General features: G+C 45.5%; 1 protein-coding gene across 1 annotated transcript in view; it reads left to right on the top strand.

Moving 5' to 3' along the window:
• Positions 1–19,273, top strand: part of LOC115312061 (prominin-like protein) — a 79,207-nt gene that overhangs the window by 59,461 nt on the left and 473 nt on the right. Inside the window, exons 21-23 of the mRNA XM_042286062.1 lie at positions 3,087–3,182; positions 8,781–8,864; positions 16,331–16,414. Of these exons, the coding sequence (XP_042141996.1) occupies positions 3,087–3,182; positions 8,781–8,864; positions 16,331–16,414 (264 nt within the window). The remainder of the gene's footprint in view (positions 1–3,086; positions 3,183–8,780; positions 8,865–16,330; positions 16,415–19,273) is intronic.

Below are 19,273 nucleotides of genomic sequence, written 5' to 3'. Positions count from 1 at the left end.
TCCTCTGGTATTTGAAGGTGCTACTACATACGTCCTACAACTAAACATTACAAACGAACGCGAACACAAACACCATGACCCACCGAACACCTTAATCATAGTCCCGTTGAGTGCTCCAGAGCGTTAAGGGCCGCCCACACTAGCGAGAAAACGCGCCCGGCGCGCCGATAAATCGGTTAAGCGGGAAGATAAAGGGCGTGTCTCTGCACGTGCTCGTGGCGCTGACTGTGCTTCGGCGACATTTTGTTACTTGCCGCGATCGGCGTGCCACGCGCGTTTTCTCGCTAGTCTGGGCGGCCCTTTATATAGCCTACATATTGGAGGTAATCCTTTGGCCGGTGACCACCTCTGCACGTATTAAGTCTCCAAGTATTCGATCTTCTCCTCGGGAGTCTGTCAAAGGGAAAACAGTGTTCTGAAGTTCGTGAACACTATCTCTTACTAAAAAACATTGGTACAACTAATAATAATTCGGCGCGGTCGCTAAAACCGTATCCACAAAAACGGCTCATAAAAGAAATGTTATTGCTTCTCTGCATAGCACCACTCAGGACGAAGCGAGTCGAGGCAGTTTCTTCACTTTAAAATAGTTATTTTGCTTTTCTTTACTAGTTGGCTATTTAATATGGTCATTAGCGTCACTACATTAAAATCACTACTCACATCACGTACAATCGTGAGTATGCACATTCAGTGAACTAACACTATGCTAACACAACAACGCCAAACATATATCTGCTCACAGCACTTGCTGAAGCTTTGCAACATCAGCAAGTTTTGTGGTTTTAGTTCCCGAACCCCGTTTGTGATTGGTGTGCAAGAAACTCATCAGGTGGGTTCTTGATAGAAAAAAAGAAAACAATAACATAAACTGGGCATATTTATCAGTGCGATGCTGCACAACTCAAATGGCAAACTAATCAAATGTTGTATTTAGGCACTTGAGTGTACTCCATATCTGCTTGAAGTGAACTTCTGATAGGCGAACTACCAAAGTATTGCAGTCAGAAGGTACTTGGAATATAACACAACAGTATTTACGATGTCCAGGTATTTTAAGAGTATTCTGCAAATATTTTTGATCGCTGCATTTTTTATTAGGGTTGGAGTATGTTTTGTATGAAACAAGTTAATATTGTAAGAAATCTATGTGAAAGGTATTTTGTGCCTATTAATTTAGTATTTACATAATTCAGAACGCATGAAGAGTACTTCATATGTAGTTTAAATAAAGGTATTTTAAAAAGATTTTCAGAAATATATTTTAGTACCAAGTAAAAAAAAGAAGTGAATATTTTCGGTATACTTTTTTGTACTTACAATTATCAACTGTACTTGAAATACACACAAATTAGAATGTGGTATATTTCAAACGTCTTAGTTTTCGCTAAGGGCACGACATATTGCTATAAAAGTTTCATACAGTAAAGGACTTGGTGAAAAAGAAACCAAAACTGATCCTGTCTTGCAAAAATCGGACAAATAGAAAGGGAACACACCGATAACGCACACATCATGCGGATTTCTCAGTGAATAGACATTCATAGGGGAATGCGTGGCAGGCAGATTATTCGTTACTTGCTCGAATATTCGCAGTTTGTGCGAATATTCGCCGTTTTTCCCGAATATTCGGCCGTGGCCGAATATTCAAGAACTTTCGAATATGCAATGTTCGAATCGAATATGCTTCGAATAAGGAAACTATTCGATTCGTATTCAAAATTTTGATTATTCGCACACCCCTAGGAATAAAGTAATTTAAACATCGATTAGGATTCATTTTATCTGTTTTCAGTTATGCTAGGGTGCAACTCTTAGTAGACCCTATATAGTATTTTGGTTACGGTGGCTGAAACGCATACCTGACCGGTATCGGAAGTGGCAACAAATGACATGACAGGAGCCGGAATGTCCTGCTGTCGAATGTCGCGAATGCCGGTCGGTACTAGAAGTCGCGGCAAAAAGTGCGAGCGAAGGCTAGTGTCGCTGTGGCCTGAGCCGTGTATTGGGAGAGTTTTGCCATACATTGGTTTGAATAGGCGAGCATCTCGGGGCCAACCACAGGCCGCGAAGCAGCCCCTAGCGGTGATCATGATCACCGCTAGGGGCTGCATGATCACCGCTAGGGACTGACGCTAAAACGGCTTAAATTAAAAAAAAAAACGCGACTCGATTAATTTAAGTCGTTTTAGCGTCAGTCGAGTAAAAAGGAATAACTCTTCGTGACTGAAAACTTGGCGCATGGGAAGTTTTCGTCACTCCCATATTCAAGGGTAGAATAAACGAACGCACGCTCTAAACCAGGGCTACAGTGAACTAGAGAGTAGCAGGGCCGACTTGCTAGAAACAGCGTCTCAGCTGAGACGGGGAAACAAAGCACTGCCAAAGCTAGCGCAAGAGCTGAGCGGGACTCCGCGTTTCAAGACGCTCGCGCGCCCCAGCCTTTGCACTGTTTTCTTTCAGCCAGGCTCAGCTGAGACGCTGTTCCAGCAAGCTGGCCCAGAGCAAACTGTCACCGATACTCCCTCTCAGAAACATTTGCAGTGCAGACAAAGGCATGGCTAAGAGCGCGTGCGTGGCTTTGGAAAGCGCCTTCTATGCACGAGTTCTTGAGCAAACAAAAGCATTTCGCTGAGCCAGGCTCACGCGCCTGTGCCTTTGTTTTTACTGCAGACATTTGTGAGATGCGAGTAATAGAGAGACTGAGATTGAATGCTTCTATTTCACGCTTTAAATGTTGTTTCCAATAATGCGACGTCGCGGCCTGCTGATTGGTCGACACTGTGTCGCACCTTCAGTACGCTCTAACCGCGGGTGGAGTATTCGGCGCTGGTAACGGCCTTTGCTCCGCCCATTGGCCAAACTCTCCTAATATACGGCTCTGGCTGTTGGCACAGGGTTCCGACCCCTGGCGACGGGCGAGAGCATGACGCTCTTAATATGACGATTTATCGAGGGACCACTTTTTTGAACGCGGTAATCACACCGGTTGGAGAGCTGTTTCTGGCGCCCTAGTCGAGATGCGCTCGGGGAATGTGTTTAGATCCAAATCACGCGGGACAACGGAACAGTCCGCCATCTTTCAGGGTGAATACCGTTGAAGCCTGGCCCGCTGAGCTGGGCACGATCGTAGCTCCCTCGTCGCCACCGGATGTCGAGGAGCCGCTGCCAAAGGAAGAAAGGTATCGCGATCTCTTCACTCGTAGACTCTTTTCGAAATTTCGAACTGATGCGTAGATCATGGGCAGTCGCCATTAGTTGGTCATACACTGTGAGCACGCATTGGACACGATCGCATCGTCAGCAATCGGAGTGTACTCGGATCGAAACGCGTTCACACGAGTGCTGCGTCGGTGCTCGGCGTGAACTCGGAAACAGTCAAAGGGCTTCACGCCAAAAGCGATGACACCAACTAATGACGCCTGCGGATATTCTACGCATCTTTCCACAATTTTGGAAAGGGTGTGTACCTAGGATTTCGTATTTTAGGGGTTTAATTGTTTCGGGTTGGGGGTGTTTTATCAATGTCTACTTCTTTTTTTCCAATATTCGACTTTTTTTTCTGTTTTTGGTTATAGACAAAAATCCGACTGAATTTATACGCTACCGCGTAACTGGTGTTACAGCGACAGCGGCTCGGCGCTCCCGTATAATTTGCTAACATCGTGGAGTCGTCGTCGTTTGGGCAAGTCATCCTCGAGCACGATTCCAAAAGGATGTGTTCACGCCATTTTCGCATCCGCTCTCGTCTTCATTTGGCCTCCAGGATCACGAATGCCGAAATTATATTTAGGATTGATGGGCCAAGTAGCCGCTACAGCACTTTCAAAATAGCGCTGATGCCTTCTGATTTCCGGCAGTTCAGTGGGATGAGGCTTGTGACGTATTATACCGACATCTCAACATCTCCGCACCTTTCGCATGCCTTACCCGAGCAATCAAAAACGCTACACGCGCCTTTGATTGCTTGAAAAGGACAACATTATCACTTCTGCAACCGCAAAAAAAAAAAAAAGAAAAAAAAAGAGATTAGGGGAAATATATTAGGACGTACACACCACAAAATGTGGCTATACTAACATATATATTACCCTGTGCTACTCGAATGCATATTATACACCTGCTAATTGTGTTACGGCAATTAGCCTAACAAAAATTTTCATTCCCAGTGATATATTTTGTTAATTTTAACGCCAAATATGTTATAAAGAGTCCCTAATTTCGTCATACATGATACAAAAACTTCTCTCAATGCATAAAAAGGAAAGAAGAAACAGTAAATCTTTTGCAGTTTATTGTTTCCTGTCGATGCTTATACGTTTACTTACATGTTCCTTCACAAATTTAAAACCTTATTGTTTTTTCGACAGGTGTGAGTTGCAGGTTTTTTCCTCTACCTGGCCTTCTTCACCAAAAATAAAAATTTCACAGCCACCCTTTCGCATTGTCACAGAATGATTTGAAAATAATGACTGACGATAATTTATTTTTCAACTTTTGGCAAGCAATTTTACCTCGGAATATTTTACCACCAAGGGGAGAAGCACAACGGTGGATGCGCGTCGGGTCTCCTGCAATAACGACAGTCGAATCTCGCAATGCTTGGATAGAAAAATGGCGTACTTCGCGATTTCCACGATTACCAGCGACTTTCGCACTTCCCCGTGCCCGTTGATCTGCAGGGCCATGAGTTGCATATTGAATTTTACTATAGTGTGAAAGGCGGGACATTTTGAAGATTTTACTATCTCTTGTGGGGTGCGGGACTGTTCCGCGAGTCGCCGGACGGGTGGTCAGAGTAGGCGCGTTCGCTGACGACCAAGTTAGCGACGCTGTTTACTTTTGGCGCCATCTCTCGATAGGCGCAGTAAGCAGACAACGGAGTGCGTCGTCTGCTCATTGCGCCTATCGGGAGATGGCGCCACAAGTAAATTGCTTCGCTAAATCGGTCGTCTGCGACCGCGCCCAACGTTGACTTCGGCAAAGTTTGTTGCTCTCATTTTTTTTTACCGTACAATAATTGTTTTTTTTTTTTTTTTGTTTGTTTTTTTTACTTTTACACGGTAAAATTGACATGCTCGAGTCTCACATTCCGTGAATGCTTGAGCTTTCTGTGTGTTTCGATTTTTCCGATTTGTTTTACATAGGAAGGCTTGTGACACCATATATAGTATATAGGGTGGCCGAAATAACCAAGCTCGACCTAAAATGGGCGGTAGAAATAGGCTCCTGCATGCAGCAATCTAGACTTTTCGTCAAAGGTGTATTTCACACGTCGGTTTTATCTTGTAAAATTACAAAGCGTAGCTCCCTTTCTGTAAAGAATGAGGCCAAAAAACCTGCCAGGGCCAAAAGCAGACGGTGACGCAGACGTTCGAGTCAAGTGGCGGGACGCGTTTGGCGCACGTGCTGATAGATGGCGCTACCTCCTTATCGAGACTGCTCGCGCCGACCGTGGTCTATTAAAATGAGCATACTATGTTTTGTAATGTACCTTTGGTTTGAAAATAAATGCGGACAATAAGGGCGAAACTTGGAGTAAAAAAATAAAAAGTAAAATGTGATTGCATAATGACGGTGCTCTTGCTGCCGACGGATTTCGCCTGCCTGTCGTCTGCTTGCTTTCGCATAGTCGGCTACACCATCCGGCTCTGCTCCCGACGTCGAACAGCGGGGGAAGGGGGGGGGGGTGGCGCGATACCCCCTCCCGCCCCCCGCAAGAAGCGTTAACTAACATAATAAGCCACTCCCTGCGTTTCTGAAGTTGTCAGTCATTATAATGCTGCAAATTTGGTGTTTTTTGTTTTTGTTTTTAGTGCAAACTTCAGGGAGCAAAGTTTCAAGTAAGTATTTTCGTGTTTTTTTTTTTTGGTTTTGTTTCTCCCAGGTCTGGTTTTGCACTGCGCGCATAATTTTAGAATGCTGCATTTCGTCGAACTTTCTACTCAAGGATAGCTTAAAAAATGAAAGCCGTTTACAACTCCCTGTAACGCCGGATTAGAGCGCAGCTCTTGAGGAGGAGGATGGAAGGGTACTGAGGGATAGGTGACTCTCTGAGGTCACGTGACATCAGGGGTCACGTGACCTCGGGGGGGGGGGTCACGTGACCTGAGGGGGGTCACGTGACTTTAGGGAATAACCCTTATGACCCTCGTGAGGGTAACCCTCGTAACTTTCACGAGGGTTACGAGGGTTACGCGGGTTACGCCGACGGCGACGGCGACGCCGCTCAAGCCAGAAACGGGCGCCTAAGAGCTGCGCTCTAAAAACGCAAAGCGTGCTTTATAATGTTCTCCCTTCTTGCTTTCCGATTCGTCCCTTGGCGGGCGCTTATAATGTCGCAACCTCGTTTGCCGAGGAGCGATAATAGAATCCTCGGGAGAAACTGGACGCGAAGCGCGCGTTTAATTCTACCATTAGGCACCTTCCGAAGTCAGCTGCATACTATGCGAATGCAATCTTTGTCGATTTTCAGGTGGTCTACGGCCAGAGAACATAGTCGGTAAGCCCACCACAAGGTCCGATCGGGACAGTTCTTTAGCAGAACTCGCAGCCTTATGCTTCGTATGGCACCTCTTCCTCTTTTGTATCGCACGAACCAATTATTTACGAACGGGTCGTTTATTAGCAAAGTAAGGTAAGGTCAGGCAAAATGAGATTAAAGCTTTTCATTTCAATGGTAATTCTTATTTTGACTTCGATAGTTAAAAAACACAGCATGGGGATATCCTTCGATGTCTTCGCTCTATGCTCGGTAACTGGAGTGAGGGAAACATTAAACAAAACTACACTATTTGAAAGTCACAAAAAATCTCCTTTTGCTTCGCCCTGTAGGGCGAAATTAGATAATGTAGTGGGGTATAATGAAGCGCACTTAAAAAAAACACGATATGCGTTCAGTTTTTACGATAAAAACACTCGAAACGCACTGTGTGAGCTCCAACGCACTCTTCATGGGCATTGCATTCCATGCACTCGAACCATACTGAATGCGGGGCTGCTTGGCTTAAAAGTTCTTTGCGTAGGCAGGCACTGGTAGTCACTTCTGATGTGTGTCGCATGGTCTGCAGAACGCTCGAACACTGCGCGCTTGTTCGGGGGATCACTGATAACTTTTCTCTTTGGTTTCACGTTTTCTTTCTCCCTTTTTTTTTTTGGGAGTGGAACGCCGGTTCTTTCGCCAACACGAGTTTTGCCTTGGGGGGAGATGACGTTAGAAAAGTGCTGCTCTCCGACCTGCATGTTCTCTTTTTCTATCCTACGTTAGGTACAGAAAGAAATGTTATTGAAAGATGAAACATCGAAAACAAAAGTGCCCTCTGTAAACCAACCATTTTTTTGTAGCGTTGTTGTTGTTTACATCCTTCAGTCGTTTGGCTTGCCTTTGAAGCGCATCCTTTGGTACGCCAAAAAGTGTGGTAGCGGTGTGAATGGAGTGACGCTGTTCCTTGACACTTTCCAAGAGCTTTCTTCCATGTCCCTTTCGCTCTATGAATCCCTTGTTTAATTGTTTTTTTTTTATACGTTCGTACCATCTTAGACACCGGAAGAAAAAATTCCGAGGACACCTAAGCACTTCTTATATGAGTTGTGAATACGAAAACATGAATGGTCGTTTTCCGCTCCCTTAGTTCGTCTGGCCCCGTTTCGCTACTGCCGAGGTTGCCGAGCACGCGCTCCCGTGAAGCGCCCGCAGCCCCCCCCCCCCCCCTTGCCCCTTCCGGCAAGGCCTGTTACGAGAGCGGCGGCCGAGCTCGCGCTCTTGCGAAGCGGCCGCAGCCCCCCCCCCCCCCCCCCCCCCTTTTTCTCCGGCAACGCCTGATACGAGAGCGGCGGCAGAGCGCTCTCTCTCGTGAAGCGGCCGCCAATGGCTATCTAGGAGCCATTTTGCTCAGCCAATGGGAGAATGGGCATCTCTTTCGCGTTCTTTTTAATTTTTTTTTTTCAGTTACGGGCGTTATTGGCTCCGCTCCATGGAATAGTTAATGGGATAGCATTAAAAAAGAATACGGCTCAGGACCAACCAGGAGACTCGTCCATTATTGACATGGGCGTCATAGAATGTCAGAGTGTCGCGTTTGGCCCCGCGCGTATCCCGCTACGTAAATAATTATTTCGTTCAAAAAAGCAACCACATATCGCTCTAATTTTGTTTGCGTGGAGCTACTAAAGCGTACCAATTAAATGAAAGCTTACATTGGCAGAATAGTGGGTACCAACCGGGGTGCACGTTTCAAAGCGAAACTTCGCGCTGAATTTTGCGCCTTTTTGGTGGGGGGTAAACAAGTGAACCTCAACTCCGTATTTATTTTCTCCGAAACACTCTTGCCGACAGCTCTCATTTTTTTACATACGCAAAGTGTACAGGTCACGGCACCTCTCGGTGACGTTTGAACATACTCCGATTGCTTGTCTAGGAGATAGATGGCGCTAAATACAAACTGTCACAGTTTGCCCCGCGTCTCATTTTACCCCAACTTACCCTACAGCGTGTTGGATGAGAGTTGTTTGTCGAACAGATGATTTCGACCACAAGTGCTCTTTGACAAGCGCATATGTGTAGCAACCTTTTTTTTTTTTTCGTTCTAAGAGCAAAGGATGTACGCATTCTCCAGTTGAACGGCCAGCACCGACTCCCCTGCATGACGTCACGACCACGAATTCGTGACGTCACACCAGTGTGGTTACGAGCCTCGAATATGCCCCCCCCCCCCCCCCCCCCCCCCAGATGGCGCAGTTGTCATGAAACTAAAACATGCTTTTCATTTTTCGTTCTGTAGCGAGATGGAAGAGACTCCGCCCTTCATTACGAAAGCAACGCAGACGCTGCCAAAACAGACTGCGCTTGGTGACTCTGCTTCCAAGTAATGCATTTTCTTTTTATTTCGTTCCATTTGATTTTCATGAGTACTAGGAGCAAATGCAACACGAAGCTATTTGTTCTAATATTATTTTGAGCAATCATTGGCTACAATACCCAGGAGCGTTTTATTTAGAGTATAGCCTTGACTTCATTTTTTTTTTTTCATGAATTATGCGCAAGAGAAGCAAGGGCATTTTTTATCTATAGTTGAAAGTTCGGTTGTTTCTCTGTAACTCTGACCAGCCCACACCGCCGCTATAACTCACTTAAGAATCAATATTTTTTTTAAAGCAACATTGTCTATGTGATTATGGTGATCCTACCTTGCAAACCATCATGAAATAATGTTTGCAAAACAGGGAGCTAAAAATATTTTTGGTACATTTAGTTGCTAAAAAAAAGTATTTCCGTAGCTATCTTAGCCCTCGCCATCCCTACCAATATATTTTAGGCATTTTGAAACCTAAGAATCAGAAGTTATATGACGGAAATCGGGAATGTATCGTTCTAGCATATCGGCACCCCTCCACTTCTGCATGCGTTTGCAAAATATGCAATGTGCCTTGTTTTCAGCCAGCTACGGCAATTCCGGAGCGATACTTCTCCGTATGTATACATTCTTATTCATTCGTGTGAAATCTACATTCGTTATGCGACTACCTTCGTTGTAGATGGAGTTCGTTATATCCAGTTAAACCTCGATATAACGAAGTCGTGCAGTAGGGTCGGAGCCTCGGAGGGTTTATTTCATCGCAAACTTCGTTAGTTTCAGGCTCATTGTAACAGGGTTTAAGTGTACATATAGTAAGCGCTCTACGGTACTGCGTCTCTGGTCAAAGTGTAATTTTAAGCCGGCGAGCTCGGTACTGGAGTGAGCGCTTTGAACAAGGCCTGCGGATAGGCTTGTTATACTGCCTCGTGGAATAACATGGGCATACCTCCAGTGCCGAGACAATATAGAAAATGTGTGCGTGATAAAATAAGAAAGTGATAAAATAAAAAAAGAAAGTATTATTATTCGATAAACCAAGAATGTAACTTTTTATGAAAAAACACTATAGTCCTACACGAAACCGAGCTTATAATGACTGTCTCTATAAACCCAACGTATTCCACACACTCAAATCTAGTCGTACGAGAAATCTTCTGCAATTAAAACATTTCATGACATCTCAAGGAAAATTCCTTGTAACGTATGACCACCGTTGCATGGGGAGTTTGGCTATTATGTATTTAATGTAAACGAAGTTACTTGAATAATTTAAGACAAATCCCCGAGACTGGGAAAAAGACGAAGGACAACACAACACACAGTGAATAAAATTTAGAACTGTTCGATCCCCACGAACACCGTTCAAATGGACGCATGCAACTGAACTGTGAGTGTGACTGTTTCCTTGGCCCTAGGGCATAGTGCAATATTGGGACGTTTTGAAATAGGAGCAGTTATTTCATTAAAACTGTCTCCCAATCTCAATCTTTAGTAGCCCCCGGGCTGGGATGTCTCGTTTTCAACCTTGAGGAATATGGTCATCCCAGAAAGAGGTCAATCGAACAGGGGGAAATCGAGTTTTGTGTCGCATGAGCAAAACTAGCCGAATAAACTCGTACTTTATCGCTCTCTTAGAGCCGCAAGCCCAACTCTCAAGGCCGCGTAAGTAGCATGGTTATATACGCATCCTTAAATTTAAGTGAAATAACGAGTTTAAATTCATGAAAAGCTCCTCGAATCATCTCTATAACTTGCATAATTTATCAACAGTATACTTTGCACTGTTAGTGACAACACGACATGGACATTTTTTTTTTTACTTTATAAAAGCGTATTAGCGGACATTAACTTTTGTTACTTGATTTAGTGTCCCATCTAATCGATTTGGGAAATTACTAGTGTCCCAACGAACAATTTAAACGACAACCTTCAAAAAAAAAGAAAAAAAATTCCGATTGCTTGTTTGCATTAACAGGGTCGCACATTGAACTCTTAGGGTCGCAGTAGTCACTGTTCAAAACCGACTAGCATACAGTAGAACATCCTTATAGCAGACAGGTATAGCGAAGAAAAGATGTAGTATATTATATTGGTATATAGCGTATATATGGCTATTATGAAGTGAAGTACACATGTAATATTAGTACAGCCATTTCAGGTACCAATACTGTGATTCAAAAAAATATAAAAACAATGAAAATAAAAATAGTTTTACGACCGACTACAGGATGCGCCATACCGTACCAAGTTTGGCAAATCGCTGCTCTTGCCTTTACGCCAGAAGCCAGAAAAATCAAATCTTCCATATGTATGAAATCCAAATGGGTCACAAGTATATCAACAGGGCGTGTTCTGAACCATTTTTCTCCCTCGCAAAGAGAAACGCGGAAAAGATATTTGTCTCCTACCATAAAGTTATTATAATGTACGCTAGAGGTGCAACTGGCGCTAGTGTCGATGCGACTTCCGTGACGCAAATTGAAGCAGACAGCAACCAGTCTACTTTTGCGGTGCCCCTGTGCATTCCTATGGGAAAACGCGAGTGCATTTTGTCTCTTTGCCGGAAAATAACACGGAACACTTTGGTTATTTGGGTCGTACCGAATAGTATGTACCTTGATTAACGCTGTAAAAGTGTAATTGCTTTAGTCAGCGTACATTTCTTCATCATTGGACGATGTTTAACTTCGCTACATATCAGTCCCAAACGTGCGTTCCGCAGGCAGGTGTGTAAAAAACAAGCGACGATTCAAAGAAACATTACAATCGAAAGGAATATAGAGTGTGTTCAAGGTTCGCCAGAATTCCGGTGACGCTTATATGTTGCAAATATGCCAGTCCTGTCACTACACGAAAATGACCCCGTCGTGCATGAGCAGATGAAGACATTCAAAACGTAAACAATAAAGTACGTGGGCTGTGAAAGGTGTCTCTTCGTATTGTTTTAAGCATGCATGCGGACACTTGTTCTCAAATATTTCAAGCGTGCATGCGGATGATATTTTGAACGTAGAGAACAAGCATCTTCGCGCAGAGCAGGAAGAATGAAGCGGTACTTACTTATTTAATATCGGAATATATTACGTGACCTTCAATTTATTTTGATCGTACATGCACCGGTAGTTACTGATCCAGTGTTACTGCGTAGTTCTTGCCGTCTCTCTTGGCTTTCCAGATGTCCTTCGTTCGTTTGGCACGTATATCCGTCATGCTGAAACGCGCCGACATCGTGTTCGCGCTAACAGTGTCCGACAATGCACATAAATACACGTACGCAGTCGTTTTAGCACCGTTTTTAACGCAACGAATTTGAAAGAAAAACGCCGTAACTGACCAATTGTTTCGTCGGCCTAACTGAGAAATGTTCCGAGCTACCTAGTACGTACGAATTATTCCGGATATTTGCTTTTGTGATCGAGCGCAGGGAGAAAATGCACTCACTTTTTCCCATAGAAATGCATTACCGGAAGTCACTTTTCGACTGGTTGCTGTCTGCTTCGCGGCACTTGAACCTCTAGCGTCTCCTACCTCCGTCCACCTGACAGTGCAGTGGGGGCTACGCGCTTGGCGGTCCAATCAACCACCTCTATTTGATCACCTGACCTCGCTCTCTGCGCGTGGGTAGGCGCGGTGTCGTGATCCCGTGGTCAAAGATAGGCGTATGACTGGTCGAAGGAGCAGGTATCCCCTATCGCACTCTCCGCTTATTGGGTGAACCGCACATGTCCGCATGGCAGTCCTCCCCTCCTTTGCAAAGTGCTAAAAAAAAGCGTATCATAGTAGTTGTGAACTTCGCCACCCCGTGCACGAGCGCTGTCACCGTTAGCACGAGCGCTGTCACCGTTATCCGCTCCGCACGTATCAGACGCTACCTTCTCTGTACTAAAGTTAACGTCACAAACAGCTGACATGTATGAGTCGTGAACGTTCGGTTGCGTGCTACCTTGGGAAATCACTTTTCATTTACTTCTGAATCGCAAGATTAAACCTAACTTCAATTTTCGTGTCACAGCGAGAGCGAAGAGGCTGTGCCACGGGTTTCGAAAGCAACGCAGACGCCGCCGAAACATACTTCGATTGGCGACTTCGCTTCCAAGTAAATATACTTCGCTGTTATCTTTTGTCGCGCTTATGTTTCACTTTCATACATTGATTTTTTCTTTCTTTCTCATACGTTACCTCGGAGCGAAGGCGAGGAGCAGGAATTAAACGGTTCAGAGATAGACCAAACAGGCCGATGTATTAATGTTGTGCTATGAGAACAGGACAATAACATTCACAAACTGCAGGTTACATCATGGCAAGCACCGTCGTGATTGTGGCTGTGCGGCCAAATTGAAGAAATATGTTCTCTTGAATAGAAGCTGCCGTCAGTTAACCAGATATATTATCCAAGCCAGAGCAATCGCGCAGCTGAAAGAAAACTGCATAGTTGATGTTTCTAGATGTGTTGGGGTCATGTTTGCAAGTAAAGAGGCCTTTATGTCTCTTCTTTCTGTTTATCAGCTGTTTGCTAGTATGCAATATTCCACTGGAAGAGTTGACAATACTGTTGTACGATAGCGCTGTTTCGTTTGTTCATTGCCTGCGTTATGCTCACCGTTTTAGACAATGAAAAGCAAGGAGGGACCCGCCATAGAGTTACCTTAAACAAAAGTTGGAACGGGTTCAAAACCAGGCGTTTCGGTTCGTTACAGGCGACGACAGCAACGATACAAGTTGTACAAAAATGAAAAACAGATTAGGTTGGGATTCACTCAAAGAGCGAAGAAAGTGCTTGAGATTAAAATTTTTTCACAGTATAAAAATTACAGACGGACTGGTAGTGAAAGAAGTCTTTACATTTTTGAACCACACTATATGCATCTGCAAGATGGAGTCTTTCTAAAAAAAACCGAGGAATTTCGTTACAATACTGAATGTTTTTCATTTTCATTTTTTGTTCAAACCATTAGAGAGTGGAATTCACCCAGGGAAGAAATTGTATCTTTACTGATAATGATCTCTTTTATTGTAAGCTGAAAATCTGTATTCGCATTTAAAAATGTTTGTTTTATTGTTTCCGGTTATCTATCGTGTGAATATGTATTGTTATTGCATAATGTTTCATGCATCCCCCTTGCAGCGACTCCGGAAGTGTGTTTTACATGGGAGGGTTAGCGGTCGAAGTAAAGCGGGGGGGGGGGGGGGGGGGGGGAGAGGCAGGGAGGGAGGGGGAGGGGGGTAGTGAAAAAAAAAATTAAAATGGAAAAAACAGCCATTACCACGATTTTTCTTTTCATAGAAGATTTATTGGCACTACCTATACCGTCATTCATTCATCCATAATTCCTGCTATAGGGTGTATAGCTAGCTATACGGTGTATATGTAAAATGCACTGAAAAATCGGACGCCTGCACCTAGAAAGCTCACATTTTCAACGAATGTGTATTTTAATCGTGAGCGCAATCCTGCGAAATTTCTAGGCGCAGCCCCGTTCCTGTGAAAAGTTATAAGAATGCATTCTTGAAAATTTCAAAAAAGTTTACCACGCGGTCGTCCTTCGGTGGTAAACATTCAGTTGCAATGTCCTTTTTTATTTCAGCATGTTACCTGCTATTATGGTCGTCTTAGAAAAGAAGGTAAAACCGCCTGGGTGTATAATAGGGTGCCCGCCTGAACATAGCAGGCTGGCTCGCCAAGAACCAAATGGTATTTTGAAAACCAGACAAGAAATAGAGGCGAGAATGCCGCGATTTTTTTACGTCTCCGACGACCACCATGATAGAGTTCTTCCATACAGACTGCAGTCCGATCTCTCCCTTGACAACCTGTGTCGTCTGATAAGGCCTCCTCTTGCCTTGAGAGTTGGGATGCTTCATTCCCTCAACTTGCTACATCTGTAGGCATGCTCAAGAAGGGATTTCTTCTTGTGTGGACGGTGGACCACCTCCCCGCTTCGCGCTCCGGCTCTCCCCGCGGAAGAGTTACCCGACCCTCGTGTTTGCTTAGACCGCCAAAAAAAAAAAAAAGACTAGAAGAAATTTTTGTGTGTTTTGGAAAACGTAAGTGCTCAAAAAAGAAGCAAAACGAAGAAGCCGGCTGGCTGGGTGTAAAACAACAGTGTGCTGCGCGTTCCCCCGCATAGCCAACCCGCGAGTACAGTATGGGAGGGCCCCAGGAAAATGACCAAGCAGGGGAAGAGAGGAGTTCTCCCTGGTACTGTAGTATGCAAACCGGCGGGCGTTTTTTTTTTTTTTTTTCTTTTCACATTTTTTTTTTTTTTTTTGTGTTGCCGCGTTGTTTACGACAATTTTTTTTTTGTGGAATTTCATGGGCGAAGGTTGTGCCTTGATTTGGTGGGTAACCACCCGTAACAAAAAGAGAGCCAGGTCCTTGCCCTTAGCCAAGTCCGCGGCTTGGCGGAGCTGAGCAACAACGGGAAAACGAACGGTGGAGGCATTTTTCAGTAGGCCTTGACCCAAACACACGGGGGCTCAGCATATATTACCCAGCACCCCCTAGAAAATGTCAGCGGGTGCTCAAGCCCCCGTGCGGTATAGCTCGGCCGGGATTCGAAACCGACAGCCAGGGCTTTGGCTCGGAGCCACCGGAGGCGGTGCATCTTGAATCAAGCGCCAATACTCCACAAATAGGGTGCCACAAATGAAGGGCCTAGCCTTTTGCAGGATCAGGACCATACGATTCAAAATTTTACAAGGTATAAAATCCACCGCTAAAATACATATTTGATAAAAATTTGAGCTCGCTGCATGCAGGCACCAATTTATTAGACTGATCTTACAGCCTCCCCTCTATTTGGGACCCTTACGCGGTGACAATCAATCAATGTCACGTCGTTCTCCCCGTTGCAACTCATTAGACATGGGTTTCTTGGACATGACTAACCCTGACGCCTCAAAATCGTAAACTATGGGTTCATATGAATCGTGTTAAAAGGGTGTTTTTACGAAATTTTATTATTACATCCTTGTTACAAAATATAAACAACGGGTGTACCGAAAAGCACGTACACCCTTCTAATACGATTTTAAGAACCCATATGTACCTAGGGGTGTGTAGGAAATGTGTATGCAGGGTGTATGCCTTCTTGTACACCCCTGTTTACCCATCAATAGTCAGAATCGCGTAAAAAAAATGTAGGGAGGGTGTCAGTTTGGAAAAACATCCTTTTATCACGATTATGGGTGTTATAACGTTTAGTGTGCACACTTTTATTGTTGTTACATACATATCTGATATCCCAATAATGTAATAACTTGCTTTGCAAAGAAAAAAAAAACTTATCCATTTGTTTGTTTGTTCAAAGACTGGAGAATCTCCGCATGGTGGCGTCACAAACATACGGAGTGTTGAATAGGAACACGAAACATGTGCCCGCGTATTAGATCACACCTTAGCTTCGAACGAGCTGTACATTTTACTCGAACGCAGTCATATTGTGGAACTCATACAGGCGCTTCGATTTTTGCAGCAGCGAAGAGAGTCCGCCCTCGGCTTCGAAAGCAACGCAGCCAGTGCCGCTCAAACAGACTTCAGTTGGCGAGCCGACCTCAAAGTAACGAATTTCTTCGTCGTAGATTTTTTGTGGTTCGTGTTTCATTCGCATGCTCGCGTTTGTTTTCTTTTTTGACACACGGTGTTAGCTAGAATATCAATACGTTTACAAACTCAAACACGTGTGTGAATATGTTTAATGCGGTAACCCTGTGGGATTACCTCCACAGTATGCAGACTAGACTGCATGCTTACAGACGACCGCGTTTGCCAGGTGGGCACAGCGCGTGCGCACAGACAGGATTCGCGAAATGAAGCATCTGCGGATGAGCAGTGCCGGCAGCAGCGCCATTGCAGTTGCATGGCGTCAGGGGACACTTTTTCCATGGTGTCTGTTGATCCTGCTGCCGTAACGCCCCCCCCCCCCCCCCCCCCCCCCCCCTCCCTCTCCCGAGTGAGCCAATCAGCCCGAGGCCCAGAGTGAGGGCCGTGAGCGCATGTGCGTAGACTCCCGGCGGCTCCCATGCAGCTGAGCGGGGACGGCTCCCAGTCTCATTCATTCGCACGGTGCAATGCCTGGGATCGACACCCGAATTTCGGTTCTTTCATTTCATTTCGCCCGCTCTGGCAGGAGAATTATAAAGTGTTATTCGTCGGTGGGTTGAAAGGCTAGCGAATAGTTTTCTCGACGTTTGAACGCAGACTTTTATTCGGTCGAGAAAAAAAAAAAAAAGAGGTCAGCCCTTAGTAGACGATAGTTTCAACAGTGCTCTGCGCCGACAGCGTGTTGCGTCAAAATGGCGGACGTTTTCTCTTTGCACCCTCCTTCCTCCCTGGCTCCCACAGCGCCCTCTCCTCCGTTTCCTTCACTTTTCTCGTCTCCACCGCCTTCGTCTTCGTCGCCACATAGCACCGGCCAGACTTTGCCAACATACGGCTCTGGGAGTTACTCCACGCGTTGGCAGAGCCATATACTGTGTGTTGGGTGTTCGAGCCGGAGTTGCGCGTTCAGCCATCTTGAAATCTTAAGTTATGCGGGCTACTCCTCGCTCGTGTGAGCCGTGCTCCGTCGATTGCGGCCAGTCACGTGACTGAATTCGGCGAATAGCGGCGCCGCGCCGCGCATGGAATACAGAAAAGGAGGAGGAGGCAAAAGTAGGGGAACGTGAACCGGGGCGCGTGCAACGTCGGCGAAGCGACTTTTCTGCGCGGCGCAGGATTCTTTACTCCTCGTGATCGATTTCGGCGAGCAGCGACGCGGCGGCACATAAACAACAAACGCGCAACTCGGGCTCCCGTACTCTAGGTGTTCGGAAAGGCGGCTTTTTTTGGCTCATCGGAACCCAACAAGGGGTATGCCAATCAACGGGAAACACAAAGAACACACGATGGCGAGGTAGCTAAGCGCGGACCGGCATTGGTTGAAGTCGGTGGGAAACAAATCACGCGAGCGCATTTGGTGGCAACAACAAACGCACGAGGCGCGCAAGCTGCTATTCGCATTGGGGAGCGTTCGTAGATGGTTTCCGCAGTCTCGCCACCTTCTCCGCGACCCGCTACAAGATTCGGGACTCTGCGAGCAAGGCTATAGCGCCGCGCACGCGCAGTAATGTTGTCTTCGTTCTGGAGAGCTGGGAAAACGGCCTACGAAGACTCCCGGATCTCGCAGCGGGTTGCGGAGAACGTTGCGAGACAGCGGAAACCATCTACGAAAACTCCCTATTAGGGAGTTTTTGTGGACCGCGTTTCTCCCTCCGCTAAGCCCTCCGCAACGAAGAAGCCGCTAGTGCGTCTGCGCGCCCATGGCCTTGACTTTAGGTTTCCGGGTATCGTAGCGGGTTGCGGAGAGCGTGGCGAGACAGCGGAAACCATCTACGAAAACTCTCCATTAGGGAGTTTTCGGGAACAGTTTTTGCACACGCGAGTCTTCTATTCTAGCGCATGCGCAGTTCGTACCGGAGGGCCCATGGTGACGTATCGGATGTGCAAAAACGATTCCCTAAAACTCCCTTTTGTGCACCTGCTCTCAACGGGCAAACCTATCGCGCACAGTAAATGCGGCGTCATCCTGCACTTTTTCTTTTTCTGCTCGCGATTGGTTTAGCAGGCGATAGGCTTTGATGGGAACGGGAACCTAGTGTAGATTTCTCCTCCCCCACACTGCGAGGGTGGAGAATGAGAGCAAAAGGACTTGGTTCCGTGTGCGCACCGTGCAATAAAAAGGGCAAGTTTTTTTTTTTCTCTCTCTCTCCATCTCTCCTTAAGCTGTCACGCATTTAAGGGAAAATAAATCTTATTATTAAAACTCGTGTAAGAGGAAAAGGAACGGAGGGATGCGTGGAGAGGAAAAAGTGATATACTGGAGGACGCTTACCTTTAAGAGTGGAACGTGATGGCTAAACATCATTAGAGTTGAATGTGCTATATTCTGCATGCCATTGATACATTTCGCTATTTTTGTTAACTGAGCTTGTATTTTTTTTTTTCTTTTTACTTTGTGTTCTTTGTGAGCTGCCACTGCTGCTGATTGTAGGGAGGGGGCCGAGGACTCGTCAAGCTGCATTTATGCAGCTTTTGTCCTCGGTCTCCTCCATCATGGATGTGATGGAGAAATAAACATTTACTTATTTATTATATAAACTGCCGCCCTTTACTTTGCATTATATGTCATGTTTTAATCACTTTCATTCCACGCGTGACGTCATGTTTTATGCGAGCGTTGTTTGCAATTCCCATGCGAGGTCATGTGGCTGTGACGTCATGACCCTATCGACCAATCAGGATTTTCCCATCAGAAAGCCACCGACGCCTGCTCTTTTGCTGATTCGAGCTCCTTCGTTAAAAGAAAGGCGGAAAGGGCACAGTGAATGTTGGCAGTAAAGTCGCATTCTCGATCGGTGTAGCAAGGTTAACGTTGACA

The sequence above is a fragment of the Ixodes scapularis genome, unplaced genomic scaffold (genome assembly GCF_016920785.2).
Source record: "Ixodes scapularis isolate PalLabHiFi unplaced genomic scaffold, ASM1692078v2 PGA_scaffold6__148_contigs__length_123643588, whole genome shotgun sequence".
Lineage (NCBI taxonomy): Eukaryota > Metazoa > Arthropoda > Arachnida > Ixodida > Ixodidae > Ixodes > Ixodes scapularis.
The sequence above is the reverse complement of the archived record's forward strand: the minus strand, read 5'-3'. Positions and strand labels throughout refer to the sequence as shown.